The sequence below is a fragment of the Gobio gobio genome, assembly GCF_949357685.1.
Source record: "Gobio gobio genome assembly, chromosome: 17".
Taxonomy (NCBI): Eukaryota; Metazoa; Chordata; class Actinopteri; order Cypriniformes; family Gobionidae; genus Gobio; species Gobio gobio.
Window position 1 is genome coordinate 45,959,809 of NC_137110.1, and position 23,267 is coordinate 45,983,075.

A 23,267-nucleotide genomic window follows, 5' to 3' on the forward strand; every position below is an offset into this window, starting at 1 on the left:
GAGTCGTCAGTAATCACAGTCTCACTTCCTTCTGAACTTATGTTTGTTTGTAACACATTTGCATAATGCCAGCCCATTGGCTGCCGGCGAACAGCATCTCTTTTGCCCCGCCCTCAAACACTGTAGTTGTAGTTGAGACTGGAAGAGTTTGGTTCGTGTTGTTCATGTTGAGAAGACGCTGTTTTCTGCTGCCAAAGCAAATCAACTTTGATGAGATTGATACGATAAATCCGAAGCCATCGTTACTGTTCGCATCGCTGCGTATCAAGAGCTGAGATTCAGATACTCTAATGAGTGTTTCTTTTCACGCATGTGCTGTAAGTGGTCGACCGATCACAACAGACTGGGCCATCTGACCAATCAGAGCAGAGTAGGCTCTCGGAAAAGGAGGGGTTTAGAGAGACTGAGTCCTTTATTGAAGACACTGAGAAAAGAGCTGATGCTGCAATGTGCGAGAAAATTCAAGTGTTTTGACCTTGAATTAAGACAAAATCCATTAAAGAAATGTACACAATATGATAGGCTGAAAACTTCTGCTTTATATTCATTTTTGTCCTTCTCTTGCAGAGGTGCAGTAAACACCTGTCCAGTATCGGTTGATGGATAGTGTTTCCTGAAGATTGGACTGATAAGTGCAGTGGTGTCTGGCTGTCATAGCCGGAGCAGGCTTGTTAGGGCTCAGACCTGAGAGGTCTAAACGGTCCCACTTTCAATTTCCTGCTCCAGTGACCCCTGCTTTCTCATGGCAGTTCCTGCTTTCTTCTCTAGGGGTGTGTGTGTGCATCAGACCATCCACCATCTGCTTACTGCTACATATAGCTTTACTGTTTACTGAATACTGCACGCTATACACTGCCTAGTATTCTGTTCTTTTAACATCCGGCAATGTTTCATGATAAATGATCCGCACGGCTATTGTTGTCACATGGCATGTTGCATGTTGTGTCCATCATTCTACTTTTGTGTAGAATGTCTACAAAGTCTAATAAAAATATACATTAAAATATACAGTATGTTGGCTCGGAATAGCATACTATTATTATTTCTGATGTACTATATACTGTAAAATGGTAAGAACAGTATGCTAGTAAGCTATTTTAAACACAGCAAATGGCTCACTAGCAAAGATTAAATGTGCAATCATCATAAAAATATTCTAAACAATTTGTAGCCATAACAACAAGTAATTCTCTTGCAATGGATAGTAATGAACTCCATACCTGAATGGACATTGTAATGGACATTTGACGTGGATGCATTAGAGAGTTATTGTCTTATTAAAGATAGAGAGATGCAACTACTATAATAATGTCAGTGATGTTGACTTTTATTCTGAGTCATCGTTGCTTAGGTATAATGTGTTGTTCCTTTCAGTTCAGGCAGATTTCATATTCCATGAGCGTACTTGAGCCCAGGTGGTTCATTAACCTTTCCTGACCTCCATGGATGGATGTTGCATTAAATATATTTACTATAAACAACATGGAATGACACTCAATACACTCACACAGGATTACATCACCTTCTGGCCCAATGAGTATGAAAAAACATACAGTAGGTGTAAAACAATAACTCATCCATATTTATAAGCCTACACCATAGCTGAATAGAAAACCAAATTAAGTTTGAATTTTTAGTGGCCGTTTACACAACCGTTTATTTACACGAGATCAGCGTTTTGGGGGCCTGAATACACAAACATTTGAAAACGGGTTTCAAAGGGCAAGTTTTTGAACACGGTACCGTTATCGTCACGTGAATGTATAAAAACGGTGATGTCATGCGCATGCGTATTACACAATGAGGCTTGTTTCTTTACAGTGATATCGCCAACTACTGGCCTAGCAGCAGAAAGCAGTGTTTTAGGCGTTTTTGCGGATCGGTGTGAACGGGGATTGTTTGCATCCGGGGGGGATCTGAAGGCGAAAATGCAACAAAAAAACAATTATATTTTTAGTACTTTGTTGTTATGTAAATGTACCCTAAAACCTCATAAACATTTGCTTGTACACATATTTATTTATACATAAAATTGTCCCAACAACAAATATTTTAAGAATTTTAGAAAATTTCCATTTGGAAATTCTGTAAACAATAAAAATGATCCAAAATAATTTTTTATAATATATCTTCTCCTCAATTAAGGTCATGTTTCTTTTATCAATTGATATTTCTTATCAAGACGTGGTACATAAATCATAATTTTGCATATTATGCATTAGCACAGTTAGATTACTATAACTGTAACACTAAAAAATAAATAAATTTAACTGCAGTAATATATTTGATGCTATACTGTCTATTAAAAAAATATATTATTTGCAGTTTCAGTAATTCCACTGCGGGATAGAACTGAAATATGGCATTTATATTTTCTCAATTTACTGTAAAACCATGTTAGATAAAGTTTAAGCTTAACAGGACAAATTGAAGAGCACTTCACCATGTGCCTTGACTGTAAGAGTGACCCTGAGCCTTAAAAACAGCATATTATGGATCTCTTTAAGATGCCACTATAATTCCAACAATGCAATATGTTTTTTTTGGGGGAAATAGTATATGTTACTATTTGGATCCATCGAACCAGAGAGGGTTGACATTAAATTGTGTCCCACGTGACCCAGGGGAGGTGGTTCTGTATGTATGCGCACGAGATAGGCTACACCGATTAAATGTTTCCTGTTCTGAATACTGTCTATACATCATGCATGAGGCATATACGCCAGCGAAGCAGAAAGCATTTGCACTTTCAGCGCTTCCTTCATTGCTCATTGTTATCATCCTCAAACATACGGGAACATTGGTTTCAGCACCACCGTTTCTTTCTGTATCTCAAATTCAAGTAATTCTGTGAACACATTTCATCTCTGTCAGCCTTGAAATTCAAACGTAATGACTTTTAAAGTCACAGCAATACTTCTGAAGCTTTGTTTCTAAATGTGAAAATGTAGTATGTAAACAATAAGTTGTCAGACTAATTACACAAATGTAAAATATGTTTTTTTTTCTGATAACCCCCCTCCCCCTTTTTTGTTGCTAAAATGTCTCTAATATGTTGTTTAATGCTGTTTAATGTGACAACAGGCAGGCCTTAAACCTTCCCTAAGAAATGAGTAAAAGTGTGACAAGACTGTAAAAAAGGTCTAGCACCAGTCACCAACCCTAACAATTATAATGATATAATTATTATTAATAATAATAATAATAATAATAATAATAATATGCGAAATACATTGTTGTTAAACTTAAACTATATGAAATGATGTGTAATTTTAAATAAAAATTGGGTAAACATGACAGCGGCAGCCTAGGCGTCCGTGCGCATGCGCGTAGAGAGACACGTGTGCAGTCAGCTGAGCGATGAGGATGTAAACACTGAGCACGTGTTCAGAGAGCGACTGATCAATAACGCTGGACCTTGATCATTCAGTTAGTTATTAGTTTTGATGTCTGCCGTATGCGTTCGTCCTGCTGCAGACGTTTCAATGGCCCCGTTAAAGTTTTGTGCCAATATTTCATGGCTCTTCACGGAATTGCCGGAGTTCACGCAGAGGATGCGCGCCGCGGCCCGCGCGGGGTTCCGAGCAGTCGAGGCGGCATGGATCTACAACGCTGACCTGAAAGAGTTAAAAGCAGTGAAGGATGAAACTGGACTCGAATTTGCGCTCATAAACACACCACCGGGTAAGACAAACAAACATAAAGTGAATGACAGGCAGATGTAACTTAAATGTACACAGACAAGCAGTCAGATAGATTTATACTTTTTTGTTTTTTTACTTTATTTTCCTATCCTCACTTACATAAATTAACTACAGTGTCCTACACCCACTAGTAAAACATTATATCTGGTGTATGAATATTTTTTGGTTTTACTGTAGATAGATAGATAGATAGATAGATAGATAGATAGATAGATAGATAGATAGATAGATAGATAGCCATACAGATGTTAGACAGACAGATAGATAGATAGACAGACAGACAGACCGACCGACCGACCGACCGACCGACAGATTGATAGACAGATAGATAGATAGACATACATACAGGTGATAGACAGACAGATAGACAGATAGATAGATAGATAGATAGATAGATAGATAGATAGATAGATAGATAGATAGATAGATAGACATACAGATGATAGACAGACAGATAGATAGATAGATAGATAGATAGATAGATAGATAGATAGATAGATAGATAGATAGACAGATGAAAGACAGACAGATAGACAGACAGACAGATAGATTAATAGATAGACAGACAGACAGACAGATAGATAAAGATAGACAGACAGACAGACCGACCGACCGACAGATAGATAGACATACAGATGATAGACAGACCGACCGACCGACAGAAAGATAGATAGATAGACAGACAGATAACAGACAGACAGACAGACAGACAGACAGATAGATAGATAGATAGATAGATAGATAGATAGATAGATAGATAGATAGATAGATAGATAGATAGATAGACATACATACAGATGATGGACAGACAGACAGATAGATAGATAGATAGATAGATAGATAGATAGATAGATAGATAGATAGATAGATAGATAGATAGACATACATACAGATGATGGACAGACAGACAGACAGATAGATAGATAGATAGACAGACCGACCGACAGACAGACAGATAGATAGATAGACATACAGATGATAGACAGACAGATAGATAGATAGATAGATAGATAGATAGATAGATAGATAGATAGATAGATAGACATACAGATGATAGACAGACCGACAGAGACAGATAGACAGATAGACAGATAGATAGATAGATAGATAGATAGATAGATAGATAGACATACAGATGATAGACAGACCGACAGAGACAGATAGATAGATAGATAGATAGATAGATAGATAGATAGATAGATAGATAGATAGATAGATAGATAGATAGATAGATAGATAGATAGACATACATACAGATGATGGACAGACAGACAGACAGATAGATAGATAGATAGACAGACCGACCGACAGACAGACAGATAGATAGATAGACATACAGATGATAGACAGACCGACAGACAGACAGATAGATAGATAGATAGATAGATAGATAGATAGATAGATAGATAGATAGATAGACATACAGATGATAGACAGACCGACAGAGACAGATAGACAGATAGACAGATAGACAGATAGATAGATAGATAGATAGATAGATAGATAGATAGATAGATAGATAGATAGATAGATAGATAGATAGATAGATAGATAGATAGATAGATAGATAGATAGATGTGTTCTGTAACCTGTCAGCTCACAGTTAAAGGTCTCTGAAGGGTGTTTATCACAGACAGGAATAGAATAACTTTCAGTTCATTGGTCACAGATATAATGGTGCTTCATATGCAGATAGAACTGCTTAATGGAATAGATCCGACCTTTCTCAACTCATGGGGGAAGCATGAACCGGTTACACTGATCTGATGCAATTCTGCTCTGATGTAAGACTTGTTGCACCACCACACCAAATCACCATTTAACGCTATTGAAATTCAGCTGTAAAATGCAGTTCTCATTCAAACCGTTTTGTAGATCATTTCAGTTTTACGTGAGCTATCCATCATTAGGTTTTAACTTCATGAACATCAATATCCTCCACCATTTCGTGCATCAAAGTGACATACACAAAGCCATACAAAAAGGGCTTTTTGTCCAAGAATCAAAATGAATTCATAAATACAGTCATAAAGAAAAGTTCGAAAATATTGCAAAGTGATATCCTGCTAACCTTTCTGAGGAAGTTCCCAATGCTGACAAAGCTTGGCATTTAAAATCTCCCTGATAATGTCATAATGGCTGGTAAAGTCATGATGAATCTTATGTGTTATTTGTTGTCATTTTGTCCTCCAGGTGATTTAAACGCAGGAGATCTGGGATTGGGTGCTGTTCCTGGGAGAGAGCAGGAATTCAGACAAGGTTTGGATCTGGCGGTGCGGTTCGCCAAAGCTCTGGACTGCAGAAGGTACTGGTGCGAGTCTCTCACTGTGCCGATGTTTCATATGCATGAAGAGCAGGATTTTAGTCCAGTAGAATGCTTTGAGGGATGACTTGATAATTGAGTGTTATTCATGACGTCATCAAGCTATGCCTTTGCATATGACTGGTATAGTTAATCTGTTTATCTTTTTACTCCTGTATTTAGGCTTTACAGTTTATAAACGTGGTCATTTGTGAAGATTGCAACCTGGTCTCATTGTGAAAATGTACCTCTGGCAACGTTTTTGCAAACCGCCAAAATACGTACCAATAAGTACATATCTCTGCAGTTTCAAAGTGAAATGAACACTAGAGGCAGTAAAACAGCAAGCACTTTTTAATCGTTTTTTTTTTTCCATGTAAATGAATACATTTTGGAGTTTGCGTCACTTAATCTGCTCCATATGCTCGGCTTTTTTTATATAATAAGTTTGCTCAGTAGCTCAGCTGGTACAGATTTGTACTTGTAATAATGAAAGCTCAGGTACGAATCCCGTGAAAGACAAGTCATGATAAAAGAGCTCAAAGATGAGTTCACACAAGCTAACAAGACATGGTTACTATTGTATTTTTGTCACATTTGCTTTTGTTAACACTATCGGTTAGGTTTAGGGTTTAGTGTAGGTGTACGTTAAAAAAACAATGTCACAAAACGTCAGATTGACGCTCATCTGTTCCGGGAAAAAAACGAAGCTTTTGGCGGCACCCAGTGGACATATCACTTTGAAACTGCAGTGATATGTACATATTGGTACGTATTTTGGGGTTTGCAAAAACGTTGCCAGAGGTACATTTTCGCAATGAGACCAGGCTGGAAGATTATCTTGATGAACTTCCGGGTTTCACTCCAGCGCTCTATGGCAATTCAGTTTGTGCTGGGAAACCCAGTGTTATGAGAAATCGAGTCCCACCGAGAATCCGACCTCCTTTAGGACTCTGAAAGATCCCATTGGTTCAACGGACTTTTAATGGGTAGCGTTTTTAGTGCCTGATTACAATTCCTGCAAAATCATGTTATGATTTATATTGTTTAAAATGTGTTATAATGACTGTTAATGTCTTTTAAATAACATGGTCCATATACTAGTATATAACTGAAGCTATAGGTTGTGGAATCAAGCATTTCTCATTCTTGTTTTTAGTTAGCTTACGTACTAGCATAGCATACGTCTACCCGATTAGCCTGCTATCTTAGCTTATACACCACACATTTGAATGTACCCTAACCCTACATATAAAGTGTTAAAGCTACACTATGTAACTTTTCCGTCCACTAGAGGTCGCCTGTTCAAAACAAAGGTGTAGTTTGATGATGCCACGTTTGAGCGCAGACTCTTGGGACATGTGGTCTTCACCTCACAGCCGGTGGAAAGAGTCAGGATAGGACTCGGGCAGAAATCATGTTCATGGATGCGATTATTAACATTACTGTAGTCTGAAGCAGAGCAGGACCGAGTGTTGTGGAGCTGAGCAAGGCCGCAGGAGCGATTGAAGAGCGGGACTGTTATTATGGCATAGTCGCCGGGCGGACTTTTATTATGACACGGTCGCCGGCGCCACTTCCTCTTTTCCAGTCATGAGTATGAGGTAACGCAACTCTGTTTATCGTATTAGATATATCTGAGTGTGTTGAAAAGGAAGTTATGAGTTCGTTCGGCGGCTGCTATGACACTTGTTCACACTGCAGTGAGAGTACAGCATTTCTTCTAAATAAAACCGGAAACCGAGGAGAACGCAGATATGACGCAATCGACAGGCGACGCCCTCAAACGCATAGCTCACACGTCCCGGTTGCTTGGTTAAAATAGAATTTTCTCACGATTTACAAATAGTTGGAAACATTTGGGATATTCTAAGTACTCAACTGAACAAAAGATATAACACTGGCCTAGTGGTTTTTGGATATTTTACTGCAAAAATCTTACATAGTTCACCTTTAAATGTCCAAATTTGTAAGTTATTATAATACGGTGTAATATTTGTGTCATTTTTTTGTATTATTATTAGGGGTTCAAGCCTGAAAGGCTGAAACCCTATTGTAATTGTTAATTTTCCCATGATGCATCATTCTCCATCTAAAACTGATCGGGCAGACCAAACCATAAGTTGTAGAGACATGAAACTTTCAGGGCTGGTAGTACTCACAACGACTACCAGCGTCACCGAGGCACGCCCCGACCGGCCTGACGGGGGCGCTACAGCAAGCAAAAGTACAAAATGGCTCATAACTCCTAAACCGTTAGGCGTGGGCTCAAGTGTCTTGTATCCTTGGAATCCTTGGCTCAAGGCGGACAACATGCAGGCCTCGGATTGGCTCGTCACCCTGGGAATAATTTTGGGTATTTTGGTTTTTTCCAAAAACCTACTTTTGCGAACTAGTCCTAGGTTTTTGGCCCGACCGGAACCAAACCAGTGCAGCAAGATTCTCTGGAGTCTGAATGTCAAAAGTTATCAAAAAAAAGTGCACATTTGGGTTCAGGGTCCTTAAGGGCCGCCAAAACGCTTGAGGTGGGAGGAGCCACTTTTACTTCACTGGCCATAACTCGTCAACGGAACGAGATATTTTCACCAAACTCAGCACGCCTATGTATGAGCTCATTTTGTGGCTACGTGAAAAAGGACGCAGCAACTGGCCACTTGGTGGCGCTCTAAAGGTTAAAAAGGGGTCAAAATGATGTATTTCAATGGAAAATCCCATTATATGGCTGAAAGCGGCCCTCTTCCGGCCTGATTTGCATACACCTTCACCAAATCGGGCATGCACATGCGTCACGTGATCCCAAAGAAGCTTGCCAACTGCTATGGCCATTAATGGCGGTTTAACTCTTATAAAGGTGAAAAAATGCTCTATAAATGACCATTAAATGACTGAAAAAGGGTCTGCTCTGCGCAAAACTTCACCAAATTAGCTGAGCACGTGCGCCATATTATTCTAAAGAAGCGTGCAAACTTTTGTGGAGATCGGGCCACCAGTAGAGGTACTACAGTTTAAAAGGTTTAAAAAAAAACACAGCATTTCCATGCTAAATGAGCTGAAAATGCAAAAATCGACCTCTGACCTCTCCGATGCGCATGTCGAAACGCTTGATAAAGTTTTTGTAACCAGCAGCTCAAAAATCAAGCTCTGAGACCCTATACTTTATTTTTTATAGGCTTTTGAAGGCCCTTTTTATGCCCTCTTTTATTAGGGGTTCAAGCCTGAAAGGCTGAAACCCTATTGTAATTGTTAATTTTCCCATGATGCATCATTCTCCATCTAAAACTGATCGGGCAGACCAAACCATAAGTTGTAGAGACATGAAACTTTCAGGGCTGGTAGTACTCACAACGACTACCAGCGTCACCGAGGCACGCCCCGACCGGCCTGACGGGGGCGCTACAGCAAGCAAAAGTACAAAATGGCTCATAACTCCTAAACCGTTAGGCGTGGGCTCAAGTGTCTTGTATCCTTGGAATCCTTGGCTCAAGGCGGACAACATGCAGGCCTCGGATTGGCTCGTCACCCTGGGAATAATTTTGGGTATTTTGGTTTTTTCCAAAAACCTACTTTTGCGAACTAGTCCTAGGTTTTTGGCCCGACCGGAACCAAACCAGTGCAGCAAGATTCTCTGGAGTCTGAATGTCAAAAGTTATCAAAAAAAAGTGCACATTTGGGTTCAGGGTCCTTAAGGGCCGCCAAAACGCTTGAGGTGGGAGGAGCCACTTTTACTTCACTGGCCATAACTCGTCAACGGAACGAGATATTTTCACCAAACTCAGCACGCCTATGTATGAGCTCATTTTGTGGCTACGTGAAAAAGGACGCAGCAACTGGCCACTTGGTGGCGCTATAAAGGTTAAAAAGGGGTCAAAATGATGTATTTCAATGGAAAATCCCATTATATGGCTGAAAGCGGCCCTCTTCCGGCCTGATTTGCATACACCTTCACCAAATCGGGCATGCACATGCGTCACGTGATCCCAAAGAAGCTTGCCAACTGCTATGGCCATTAATGGCGGTTTAACTCTTATAAAGGTGAAAAAATGCTCTATAAATGACCATTAAATGACTGAAAAAGGGTCTGCTCTGCGCAAAACTTCAACAAATTAGCTGAGCACGTGCGCCATATTATTCTAAAGAAGCGTGCAAACTTTTGTGGAGATCGGGCCACCAGTAGAGGTACTACAGTTTAAAAGGTTTAAAAAAAAACACAGCATTTCCATGCTAAATGAGCTGAAAATGCAAAAATCGACCTCTGACCTCTCTGATGCGCATGTCGAAACGCTTGATAAAGTTTTTGTAACCAGCAGCTCAAAAATCAAGCTCTGAGACCCTATACTTTATTTTTTATAGGCTTTTGAAGGCCCTTTTTATGCCCTCTTTTATTAGGGGTTCAAGCCTGAAAGGCTGAAACCCTATTGTAATTGTTAATTTTCCCATAATGCATCATTCTCCATCTAAAACTGATCGGGCAGACCAAACCATAAGTTGTAGAGACATGAAACTTTCAGGGCTGGTAGTACTCACAACGACTACCAGCGTCACAGAGGCACGCCCCGACCGGCCTGACGGGGGCGCTACAGCAAGCAAAAGTACAAAATGGCTCATAACTCCTAAACCGTTAGGCGTGGGCTCAAGTGTCTTATATCCTTGGAATCCTTGGCTCAAGGCGGACAACATGCAGGCCTCGGATTGGCTCGCCCTTCAGGCGCCAATTTCGAGAAATTTTGAGTTTTTTGAAAAACCTACTTTTGCCAACTACTCCCACATTTTTTCCCTGATCAGAACCAAACCACTGTAGGAATGTTCTTTGGAGAGAGATTATTAATAATTATGAAAAAAAAATAATTTTTCAATTCATAGTCGCTAAGGGGATCCAAAATGTTCAACATGTCAGGATCCACTTTAACTAAAATGACTATAACTTCTGAACGGAACAAGATATTTTCACTAAACTCGGGTCACATGTCTATGAGCTCAAACTTCAATTACTTTAAAAAAATTGCAATGATTGGCCACTTGGTGGCGCTGTAAGAAGAAAAAATTGTCATGAAAATGGCTATAACCACACCCAACCATTAGTTTGATAATTATTTGCATGCAGTATCTTTGTGCAGGGTGCCATGATAGTCTGAGAACATTGGTGTATCTCAAAAAACTCGGCACAATGCCTTGAAGGAGCCTAAGAAGTTTCAAGCCAATGTTTTTCACAAAAGTCACCTCCTTTAGGCTCCTGAATCCTTGCCGAGTCCATCGATACCAAACATGGCAGGTTTTTCTTTATGGTTTGTGTAACAGTGTATTTAGCCTTTCAAAACTTTTGCTATTATCTTCGAAACTGCTAGTCCAATTGAGACAAAATCATCACAGGAATTTGGATAACATATGTCAATAGCTAAACAACAATGTCCAAATGTCAAAACTATGATAGGAAGTGAAATCCAATCAATGATGCCCAAGGGTCATTTTTATACTCTTATAAATATACTGTAAGTGTCTATAATAATGGGGTGTCCAATTCTGCTCCTGGAGGGCCACTGTCCTGCAGAGTTTAGCTCCAACTCCAATTCAACAGGTCTTATTAGGCATACTAGAAAATTTCAGATAGGGGTGTTGAGGCAACTTGGAGCTAGACTCTGCAGGACAGTGGCCCTCGAGGACCGACTTTGGACACCCCTGGTCTATAACCTCAAAATTAAGTGAGATATTTATAACAAATTTGACACACATATGTATGGACACACTCTAAGGACTTTTTTTAAAAAGTACTGGAGATTGGGCAAGACAAACTTTAAAAAGTAGTGGAGATTGGGCAAGACGAATTGGGCAAGACAAATTTTTATGCTATAACTGCAAAAAAACTTTTTAAAATGGTTATTAAAAAAGTATTCATTGGTAAATTGGCCGTAAACTATCTTTTTTCATCTATGATCTAAGTTTATTTATTTCTTTGGATCCCCATTAGCCAATACCTAGGCAGTGGTTACTCTTCCTGAGGTCCCAACAAGTAAAAAAAATACACTGTCCGTGACTGTCCATGCACACTTTAAAACAAGAGGAAGTTTATTGGTAAAATAGAAAATAGTAATGGTCAACTTCCTTGAGGTACACCACATTGCAACTCTTTCACAACTGAAAACTTCCAATATAATACCCTATTAAACAGATTACTTTCAAATCAATGTACAGTATAAAAGTAATTGTGAAATAAAATATAACAATACTGCTCCTAATTTATTTTCCTCAATCTGTGCTAAGCAATCATCTGTCATCTGTGTTAATGCTGTTCGTGTTGAGGTCCCTCTCAATGTGCATGCTGAAAATTACTAAAGACTTACATTTGCTCACAAACTATTGTTTCCAACACTTTGCTAAGAACCATTAGCAAACTTATTTTAAAGCAACATAAAACATTATTTTCTTTTTCCTATTAATTTTCATTACTTAAATTCGTAATTTGCAATTGACCTCCCAGTTCTGTTGGCTGTACCCTTTGAATCTCTTATATGATCGTTTATAAGTTACTTTTGGTTTTCGAAGTGGTTACATGCTTGCTAAATAAAACAATATCTTTTTATGCATGTGCTTAAAAGCCTTAAACTGCTTGAACCCCGATAAATGCTGCTTGCAGCTTTAATTATTATTATTATTAACAGGTCATCTAACAAAATAATTATATTAGGTATTTCATGGTTTATAGTATTTTTTCTTTATTATTTACATTCTACATTATATTACGTGATGTATTATTAACATTATATTTATAATGTGTAAGAACTTATTCTTATATTAGGGATGTTTTTTGCTTCCAATATAATTCCCAATTACATGTTTCAAATGATTGACGTTTGTGTGTACTTTTGATCAGGCATTTCAGGACCCGATTCCTGGGGGGACTCGATTTCTCATGGCAGAAATACAAACCAATACAAACAGTGAACAAAATGAAGTGTTGGGTTTACATGGAAGAGATCACTTTTATTGCTTGTTGCTCGCTGTCTGGTTAGGACGCCAAATGCACAATGTAACTATAACAGGGATGCATCGTTTCAATGGCCTGATTTATATTCACAGTGGATCGTTCAAAGTTCCCTTCATATTATGTAAAGCATAAAACAAGCCTCCCGCTCGATGCGTACTGAAGCTGAGAGAATGGAAAACAGAACTTAAGCGTCTAGACATGAAGGTTCACGTTGTAACTCACTAAAATAGTTTCAGATCTGCTGAAATCATCTCCCCGGAGGCTTGTGTCTGTAAAGCACTTATCTCACACATTCACATCCTCCACAGGAACCTTGTTTTCTTGATCAGCTGCGATTGTGGAGGCGATCACGAGACGAGACGGACGCAGTAGGCTAGGCGATCAGCTGAGGATGTTTTACCGACCGACCGACAGATAGATAGACATACAGATGATAGACAGACCGACCGACCGACAGAAAGATAGATAGATAGACAGACAGATAACAGACAGACAGACAGACAGACAGACAGATAGATAGATAGATAGATAGATAGATAGATAGATAGATAGATAGATAGATAGATAGATAGATAGATAGACATACATACAGATGATGGACAGACAGACAGATAGATAGATAGATAGATAGATAGATAGATAGATAGATAGATAGATAGATAGATAGATAGATAGACATACATACAGATGATGGACAGACAGACAGACAGATAGATAGATAGATAGACAGACCGACCGACAGACAGACAGATAGATAGATAGACATACAGATGATAGACAGACAGATAGATAGATAGATAGATAGATAGATAGATAGATAGATAGATAGATAGATAGATAGACATACAGATGATAGACAGACCGACAGAGACAGATAGACAGATAGACAGATAGATAGATAGATAGATAGATAGATAGATAGATAGACATACAGATGATAGACAGACCGACAGAGACAGATAGATAGATAGATAGATAGATAGATAGATAGATAGATAGATAGATAGATAGATAGATAGATAGATAGATAGATAGATAGATAGATAGATAGACATACATACAGATGATGGACAGACAGACAGACAGATAGATAGATAGATAGACAGACCGACCGACAGACAGACAGATAGATAGATAGACATACAGATGATAGACAGACCGACAGACAGACAGATAGATAGATAGATAGATAGATAGATAGATAGATAGATAGATAGATAGATAGACATACAGATGATAGACAGACCGACAGAGACAGATAGACAGATAGACAGATAGATAGATAGATAGATAGATAGATAGATAGATAGATAGATAGATAGATAGATAGATAGATAGATAGATAGATAGATAGATAGATGTGTTCTGTAACCTGTCAGCTCACAGTTAAAGGTCTCTGAAGGGTGTTTATCACAGACAGGAATAGAATAACTTTCAGTTCATTGGTCACAGATATAATGGTGCTTCATATGCAGATAGAACTGCTTAATGGAATAGATCCGACCTTTCTCAACTCATGGGGGAAGCATGAACCGGTTACACTGATCTGATGCAATTCTGCTCTGATGTAAGACTTGTTGCACCACCACACCAAATCACCATTTAACGCTATTGAAATTCAGCTGTAAAATGCAGTTCTCATTCAAACCGTTTTGTAGATCATTTCAGTTTTACGTGAGCTATCCATCATTAGGTTTTAACTTCATGAACATCAATATCCTCCACCATTTCGTGCATCAAAGTGACATACACAAAGCCATACAAAAAGGGCTTTTTGTCCAAGAATCAAAATGAATTCATAAATACAGTCATAAAGAAAAGTTCGAAAATATTGCAAAGTGATATCCTGCTAACCTTTCTGAGGAAGTTCCCAATGCTGACAAAGCTTGGCATTTAAAATCTCCCTGATAATGTCATAATGGCTGGTAAAGTCATGATGAATCTTATGTGTTATTTGTTGTCATTTTGTCCTCCAGGTGATTTAAACGCAGGAGATCTGGGATTGGGTGCTGTTCCTGGGAGAGAGCAGGAATTCAGACAAGGTTTGGATCTGGCGGTGCGGTTCGCCAAAGCTCTGGACTGCAGAAGGTACTGGTGCGAGTCTCTCACTGTGCCGATGTTTCATATGCATGAAGAGCAGGATTTTAGTCCAGTAGAATGCTTTGAGGGATGACTTGATAATTGAGTGTTATTCATGACGTCATCAAGCTATGCCTTTGCATATGACTGGTATAGTTAATCTGTTTATCTTTTTACTCCTGTATTTAGGCTTTACAGTTTATAAACGTGGTCATTTGTGAAGATTGCAACCTGGTCTCATTGTGAAAATGTACCTCTGGCAACGTTTTTGCAAACCGCCAAAATACGTACCAATAAGTACATATCTCTGCAGTTTCAAAGTGAAATGAACACTAGAGGCAGTAAAACAGCAAGCACTTTTTAATCGTTTTTTTTTTTCCATGTAAATGAATACATTTTGGAGTTTGCGTCACTTAATCTGCTCCATATGCTCGGCTTTTTTTATATAATAAGTTTGCTCAGTAGCTCAGCTGGTACAGATTTGTACTTGTAATAATGAAAGCTCAGGTACGAATCCCGTGAAAGACAAGTCATGATAAAAGAGCTCAAAGATGAGTTCACACAAGCTAACAAGACATGGTTACTATTGTATTTTTGTCACATTTGCTTTTGTTAACACTATCGGTTAGGTTTAGGGTTTAGTGTAGGTGTACGTTAAAAAAACAATGTCACAAAACGTCAGATTGACGCTCATCTGTTCCGGGAAAAAAACGAAGCTTTTGGCGGCACCCAGTGGACATATCACTTTGAAACTGCAGTGATATGTACATATTGGTACGTATTTTGGGGTTTGCAAAAACGTTGCCAGAGGTACATTTTCGCAATGAGACCAGGCTGGAAGATTATCTTGATGAACTTCCGGGTTTCACTCCAGCGCTCTATGGCAATTCAGTTTGTGCTGGGAAACCCAGTGTTATGAGAAATCGAGTCCCACCGAGAATCCGACCTCCTTTAGGACTCTGAAAGATCCCATTGGTTCAACGGACTTTTAATGGGTAGCGTTTTTAGTGCCTGATTACAATTCCTGCAAAATCATGTTATGATTTATATTGTTTAAAATGTGTTATAATGACTGTTAATGTCTTTTAAATAACATGGTCCATATACTAGTATATAACTGAAGCTATAGGTTGTGGAATCAAGCATTTCTCATTCTTGTTTTTAGTTAGCTTACGTACTAGCATAGCATACGTCTACCCGATTAGCCTGCTATCTTAGCTTATACACCACACATTTGAATGTACCCTAACCCTACATATAAAGTGTTAAAGCTACACTATGTAACTTTTCCGTCCACTAGAGGTCGCCTGTTCAAAACAAAGGTGTAGTTTGATGATGCCACGTTTGAGCGCAGACTCTTGGGACATGTGGTCTTCACCTCACAGCCGGTGGAAAGAGTCAGGATAGGACTCGGGCAGAAATCATGTTCATGGATGCGATTATTAACATTACTGTAGTCTGAAGCAGAGCAGGACCGAGTGTTGTGGAGCTGAGCAAGGCCGCAGGAGCGATTGAAGAGCGGGACTGTTATTATGGCATAGTCGCCGGGCGGACTTTTATTATGACACGGTCGCCGGCGCCACTTCCTCTTTTCCAGTCATGAGTATGAGGTAACGCAACTCTGTTTATCGTATTAGATATATCTGAGTGTGTTGAAAAGGAAGTTATGAGTTCGTTCGGCGGCTGCTATGACACTTGTTCACACTGCAGTGAGAGTACAGCATTTCTTCTAAATAAAACCGGAAACCGAGGAGAACGCAGATATGACGCAATCGACAGGCGACGCCCTCAAACGCATAGCTCACACGTCCCGGTTGCTTGGTTAAAATAGAATTTTCTCACGATTTACAAATAGTTGGAAACATTTGGGATATTCTAAGTACTCAACTGAACAAAAGATATAACACTGGCCTAGTGGTTTTTGGATATTTTACTGCAAAAATCTTACATAGTTCACCTTTAAATGTCCAAATTTGTAAGTTATTATAATACGGTGTAATATTTGTGTCATTTTTTTGTATTATTATTAGGGGTTCAAGCCTGAAAGGCTGAAACCCTATTGTAATTGTTAATTTTCCCATGATGCATCATTCTCCATCTAAAACTGATCGGGCAGACCAAACCATAAGTTGTAGAGACATGAAACTTTCAGGGCTGGTAGTACTCACAACGACTACCAGCGTCACCGAGGCACGCCCCGACCGGCCTGACGGGGGCGCTACAGCAAGCAAAAGTACAAAATGGCTCATAACTCCTAAACCGTTAGGCGTGGGCTCAAGTGTCTTGTATCCTTGGAATCCTTGGCTCAAGGCGGACAACATGCAGGCCTCGGATTGGCTCGTCACCCTGGGAATAATTTTGGGTATTTTGGTTTTTTCCAAAAACCTACTTTTGCGAACTAGTCCTAGGTTTTTGGCCCGACCGGAACCAAACCAGTGCAGCAAGATTCTCTGGAGTCTGAATGTCAAAAGTTATCAAAAAAAAGTGCACATTTGGGTTCAGGGTCCTTAAGGGCCGCCAAAACGCTTGAGGTGGGAGGAGCCACTTTTACTTCACTGGCCATAACTCGTCAACGGAACGAGATATTTTCACCAAACTCAGCACGCCTATGTATGAGCTCATTTTGTGGCTACGTGAAAAAGGACGCAGCAACTGGCCACTTGGTGGCGCTCTAAAGGTTAAAAAGGGGTCAAAATGATGTATTTCAATGGAAAATCCCATTATATGGCTGAAAGCGGCCCTCTTCCGGCCTGATTTGCATACACCTTCACCAAATCGGGCATGCACATGCGTCACGTGATCCCAAAGAAGCTTGCCAACTGCTATGGCCATTAATGGCGGTTTAACTCTTATAAAGGTGAAAAAATGCTCTATAAATGACCATTAAATGACTGAAAAAGGGTCTGCTCTGCGCAAAACTTCACCAAATTAGCTGAGCACGTGCGCCATATTATTCTAAAGAAGCGTGCAAACTTTTGTGGAGATCGGGCCACCAGTAGAGGTACTACAGTTTAAAAGGTTTAAAAAAAAACACAGCATTTCCATGCTAAATGAGCTGAAAATGCAAAAATCGACCTCTGACCTCTCCGATGCGCATGTCGAAACGCTTGATAAAGTTTTTGTAACCAGCAGCTCAAAAATCAAGCTCTGAGACCCTATACTTTATTTTTTATAGGCTTTTGAAGGCCCTTTTTATGCCCTCTTTTATTAGGGGTTCAAGCCTGAAAGGCTGAAACCCTATTGTAATTGTTAATTTTCCCATGATGCATCATTCTCCATCTAAAACTGATCGGGCAGACCAAACCATAAGTTGTAGAGACATGAAACTTTCAGGGCTGGTAGTACTCACAACGACTACCAGCGTCACCGAGGCACGCCCCGACCGGCCTGACGGGGGCGCTACAGCAAGCAAAAGTACAAAATGGCTCATAACTCCTAAACCGTTAGGCGTGGGCTCAAGTGTCTTGTATCCTTGGAATCCTTGGCTCAAGGCGGACAACATGCAGGCCTCGGATTGGCTCGTCACCCTGGGAATAATTTTGGGTATTTTGGTTTTTTCCAAAAACCTACTTTTGCGAACTAGTCCTAGGTTTTTGGCCCGACCGGAACCAAACCAGTGCAGCAAGATTCTCTGGAGTCTGAATGTCAAAAGTTATCAAAAAAAAGTGCACATTTGGGTTCAGGGTCCTTAAGGGCCGCCAAAACGCTTGAGGTGGGAGGAGCCACTTTTACTTCACTGGCCATAACTCGTCAACGGAACGAGATATTTTCACCAAACTCAGCACGCCTATGTATGAGCTCATTTTGTGGCTACGTGAAAAAGGACGCAGCAACTGGCCACTTGGTGGCGCTATAAAGGTTAAAAAGGGGTCAAAATGATGTATTTCAATGGAAAATCCCATTATATGGCTGAAAGCGGCCCTCTTCCGGCCTGATTTGCATACACCTTCACCAAATCGGGCATGCACATGCGTCACGTGATCCCAAAGAAGCTTGCCAACTGCTATGGCCATTAATGGCGGTTTAACTCTTATAAAGGTGAAAAAATGCTCTATAAATGACCATTAAATGACTGAAAAAGGGTCTGCTCTGCGCAAAACTTCAACAAATTAGCTGAGCACGTGCGCCATATTATTCTAAAGAAGCGTGCAAACTTTTGTGGAGATCGGGCCACCAGTAGAGGTACTACAGTTTAAAAGGTTTAAAAAAAAACACAGCATTTCCATGCTAAATGAGCTGAAAATGCAAAAATCGACCTCTGACCTCTCTGATGCGCATGTCGAAACGCTTGATAAAGTTTTTGTAACCAGCAGCTCAAAAATCAAGCTCTGAGACCCTATACTTTATTTTTTATAGGCTTTTGAAGGCCCTTTTTATGCCCTCTTTTATTAGGGGTTCAAGCCTGAAAGGCTGAAACCCTATTGTAATTGTTAATTTTCCCATAATGCATCATTCTCCATCTAAAACTGATCGGGCAGACCAAACCATAAGTTGTAGAGACATGAAACTTTCAGGGCTGGTAGTACTCACAACGACTACCAGCGTCACAGAGGCACGCCCCGACCGGCCTGACGGGGGCGCTACAGCAAGCAAAAGTACAAAATGGCTCATAACTCCTAAACCGTTAGGCGTGGGCTCAAGTGTCTTATATCCTTGGAATCCTTGGCTCAAGGCGGACAACATGCAGGCCTCGGATTGGCTCGCCCTTCAGGCGCCAATTTCGAGAAATTTTGAGTTTTTTGAAAAACCTACTTTTGCCAACTACTCCCACATTTTTTCCCTGATCAGAACCAAACCACTGTAGGAATGTTCTTTGGAGAGAGATTATTAATAATTATGAAAAAAAAATAATTTTTCAATTCATAGTCGCTAAGGGGATCCAAAATGTTCAACATGTCAGGATCCACTTTAACTAAAATGACTATAACTTCTGAACGGAACAAGATATTTTCACTAAACTCGGGTCACATGTCTATGAGCTCAAACTTCAATTACTTTAAAAAAATTGCAATGATTGGCCACTTGGTGGCGCTGTAAGAAGAAAAAATTGTCATGAAAATGGCTATAACCACACCCAACCATTAGTTTGATAATTATTTGCATGCAGTATCTTTGTGCAGGGTGCCATGATAGTCTGAGAACATTGGTGTATCTCAAAAAACTCGGCACAATGCCTTGAAGGAGCCTAAGAAGTTTCAAGCCAATGTTTTTCACAAAAGTCACCTCCTTTAGGCTCCTGAATCCTTGCCGAGTCCATCGATACCAAACATGGCAGGTTTTTCTTTATGGTTTGTGTAACAGTGTATTTAGCCTTTCAAAACTTTTGCTATTATCTTCGAAACTGCTAGTCCAATTGAGACAAAATCATCACAGGAATTTGGATAACATATGTCAATAGCTAAACAACAATGTCCAAATGTCAAAACTATGATAGGAAGTGAAATCCAATCAATGATGCCCAAGGGTCATTTTTATACTCTTATAAATATACTGTAAGTGTCTATAATAATGGGGTGTCCAATTCTGCTCCTGGAGGGCCACTGTCCTGCAGAGTTTAGCTCCAACTCCAATTCAACAGGTCTTATTAGGCATACTAGAAAATTTCAGATAGGGGTGTTGAGGCAACTTGGAGCTAGACTCTGCAGGACAGTGGCCCTCGAGGACCGACTTTGGACACCCCTGGTCTATAACCTCAAAATTAAGTGAGATATTTATAACAAATTTGACACACATATGTATGGACACACTCTAAGGACTTTTTTTAAAAAGTACTGGAGATTGGGCAAGACAAACTTTAAAAAGTAGTGGAGATTGGGCAAGACGAATTGGGCAAGACAAATTTTTATGCTATAACTGCAAAAAAACTTTTTAAAATGGTTATTAAAAAAGTATTCATTGGTAAATTGGCCGTAAACTATCTTTTTTCATCTATGATCTAAGTTTATTTATTTCTTTGGATCCCCATTAGCCAATACCTAGGCAGTGGTTACTCTTCCTGAGGTCCCAACAAGTAAAAAAAATACACTGTCCGTGACTGTCCATGCACACTTTAAAACAAGAGGAAGTTTATTGGTAAAATAGAAAATAGTAATGGTCAACTTCCTTGAGGTACACCACATTGCAACTCTTTCACAACTGAAAACTTCCAATATAATACCCTATTAAACAGATTACTTTCAAATCAATGTACAGTATAAAAGTAATTGTGAAATAAAATATAACAATACTGCTCCTAATTTATTTTCCTCAATCTGTGCTAAGCAATCATCTGTCATCTGTGTTAATGCTGTTCGTGTTGAGGTCCCTCTCAATGTGCATGCTGAAAATTACTAAAGACTTACATTTGCTCACAAACTATTGTTTCCAACACTTTGCTAAGAACCATTAGCAAACTTATTTTAAAGCAACATAAAACATTATTTTCTTTTTCCTATTAATTTTCATTACTTAAATTCGTAATTTGCAATTGACCTCCCAGTTCTGTTGGCTGTACCCTTTGAATCTCTTATATGATCGTTTATAAGTTACTTTTGGTTTTCGAAGTGGTTACATGCTTGCTAAATAAAACAATATCTTTTTATGCATGTGCTTAAAAGCCTTAAACTGCTTGAACCCCGATAAATGCTGCTTGCAGCTTTAATTATTATTATTATTAACAGGTCATCTAACAAAATAATTATATTAGGTATTTCATGGTTTATAGTATTTTTTCTTTATTATTTACATTCTACATTATATTACGTGATGTATTATTAACATTATATTTATAATGTGTAAGAACTTATTCTTATATTAGGGATGTTTTTTGCTTCCAATATAATTCCCAATTACATGTTTCAAATGATTGACGTTTGTGTGTACTTTTGATCAGGCATTTCAGGACCCGATTCCTGGGGGGACTCGATTTCTCATGGCAGAAATACAAACCAATACAAACAGTGAACAAAATGAAGTGTTGGGTTTACATGGAAGAGATCACTTTTATTGCTTGTTGCTCGCTGTCTGGTTAGGACGCCAAATGCACAATGTAACTATAACAGGGATGCATCGTTTCAATGGCCTGATTTATATTCACAGTGGATCGTTCAAAGTTCCCTTCATATTATGTAAAGCATAAAACAAGCCTCCCGCTCGATGCGTACTGAAGCTGAGAGAATGGAAAACAGAACTTAAGCGTCTAGACATGAAGGTTCACGTTGTAACTCACTAAAATAGTTTCAGATCTGCTGAAATCATCTCCCCGGAGGCTTGTGTCTGTAAAGCACTTATCTCACACATTCACATCCTCCACAGGAACCTTGTTTTCTTGATCAGCTGCGATTGTGGAGGCGATCACGAGACGAGACGGACGCAGTAGGCTAGGCGATCAGCTGAGGATGTTTTACCGCGGTTTACCTCTGCTGAGAGTAACTCATGCTAATGTTTCTCTCCAGGATCCACTTGATGGCTGGGAGGGTGCCTGCGGGGGCGGACCGCTCTGCCGTTGCCATGGAGATGGAGGACACCTTTGTGCAGAACCTGAAACATGCTGCAGGTGTCCTCTCAAAGGTGACCTCCGCCCCTTTCACTGCATCATGATGTGTCGCATGGCAGAGGGCCAGAGTGTGTGTTCTTATGTAGAAGTTCAGGAAATTTTCTGTCAGGGTTTCTTGAAAGGTCTCTACATTTCAAAATGAGAACAGTGGTTTGGCTTTAGTATTTTGATACAGCAGGCTTTCACATTTTCAAGTTGTCAATCATAGTAGCTTGTAAAAGCAAAAAATAGTAAAGCCTAAGCCAAGACTTCTGATTTGATCAGTAATCACTAATAATTTGTTCAAATATAGGTAAATACATGTATGCTCATTTATGCAATGATAGACACATTTTTTGTTTTTCTTTTGTTATGATTTTTTTCTCTCTCCAGATATACAGTAATAACTAGGGATGCCACAATTCTCAATATAATATTGAACCGCTCGGTACGGCATTCACGGTTCAATATGCGCTCGGTTTTGCATTGAATTAATTATTTTTAGTTCTCTCCGAATTGGCTCTGTTTGAGTGTGCCTGTGAGTCTACGCGTTGATTAATATGAGCAAATATCCAATCACTATGCACTAAAGTTAGGGGGTGTTTAGCCGCTTTAGCCGTTTAACCGCTTGGTTTCTGATTTCACACTTTACCAGAGCGGTGAAGTGAGGCTGCAGTGCACACCATCATC

The 23,267-nt window shown here is 39.4% G+C and overlaps 1 protein-coding gene across 1 annotated transcript in view; it reads left to right on the forward strand.

Moving 5' to 3' along the window:
• Positions 1 to 3,332: 3,332 nt before the first annotated feature.
• Positions 3,333 to 23,267, forward strand: part of hyi (hydroxypyruvate isomerase) — a 33,772-nt gene continuing 13,837 nt past the window's right edge. The window contains exons 1-3 of the mRNA XM_079841134.1: positions 3,333 to 3,684; positions 14,962 to 15,073; positions 22,498 to 22,612. Of these exons, the coding sequence (XP_079697260.1) occupies positions 3,447 to 3,684; positions 14,962 to 15,073; positions 22,498 to 22,612 (465 nt within the window). The 5' untranslated portion in view covers positions 3,333 to 3,446. The remainder of the gene's footprint in view (positions 3,685 to 14,961; positions 15,074 to 22,497; positions 22,613 to 23,267) is intronic.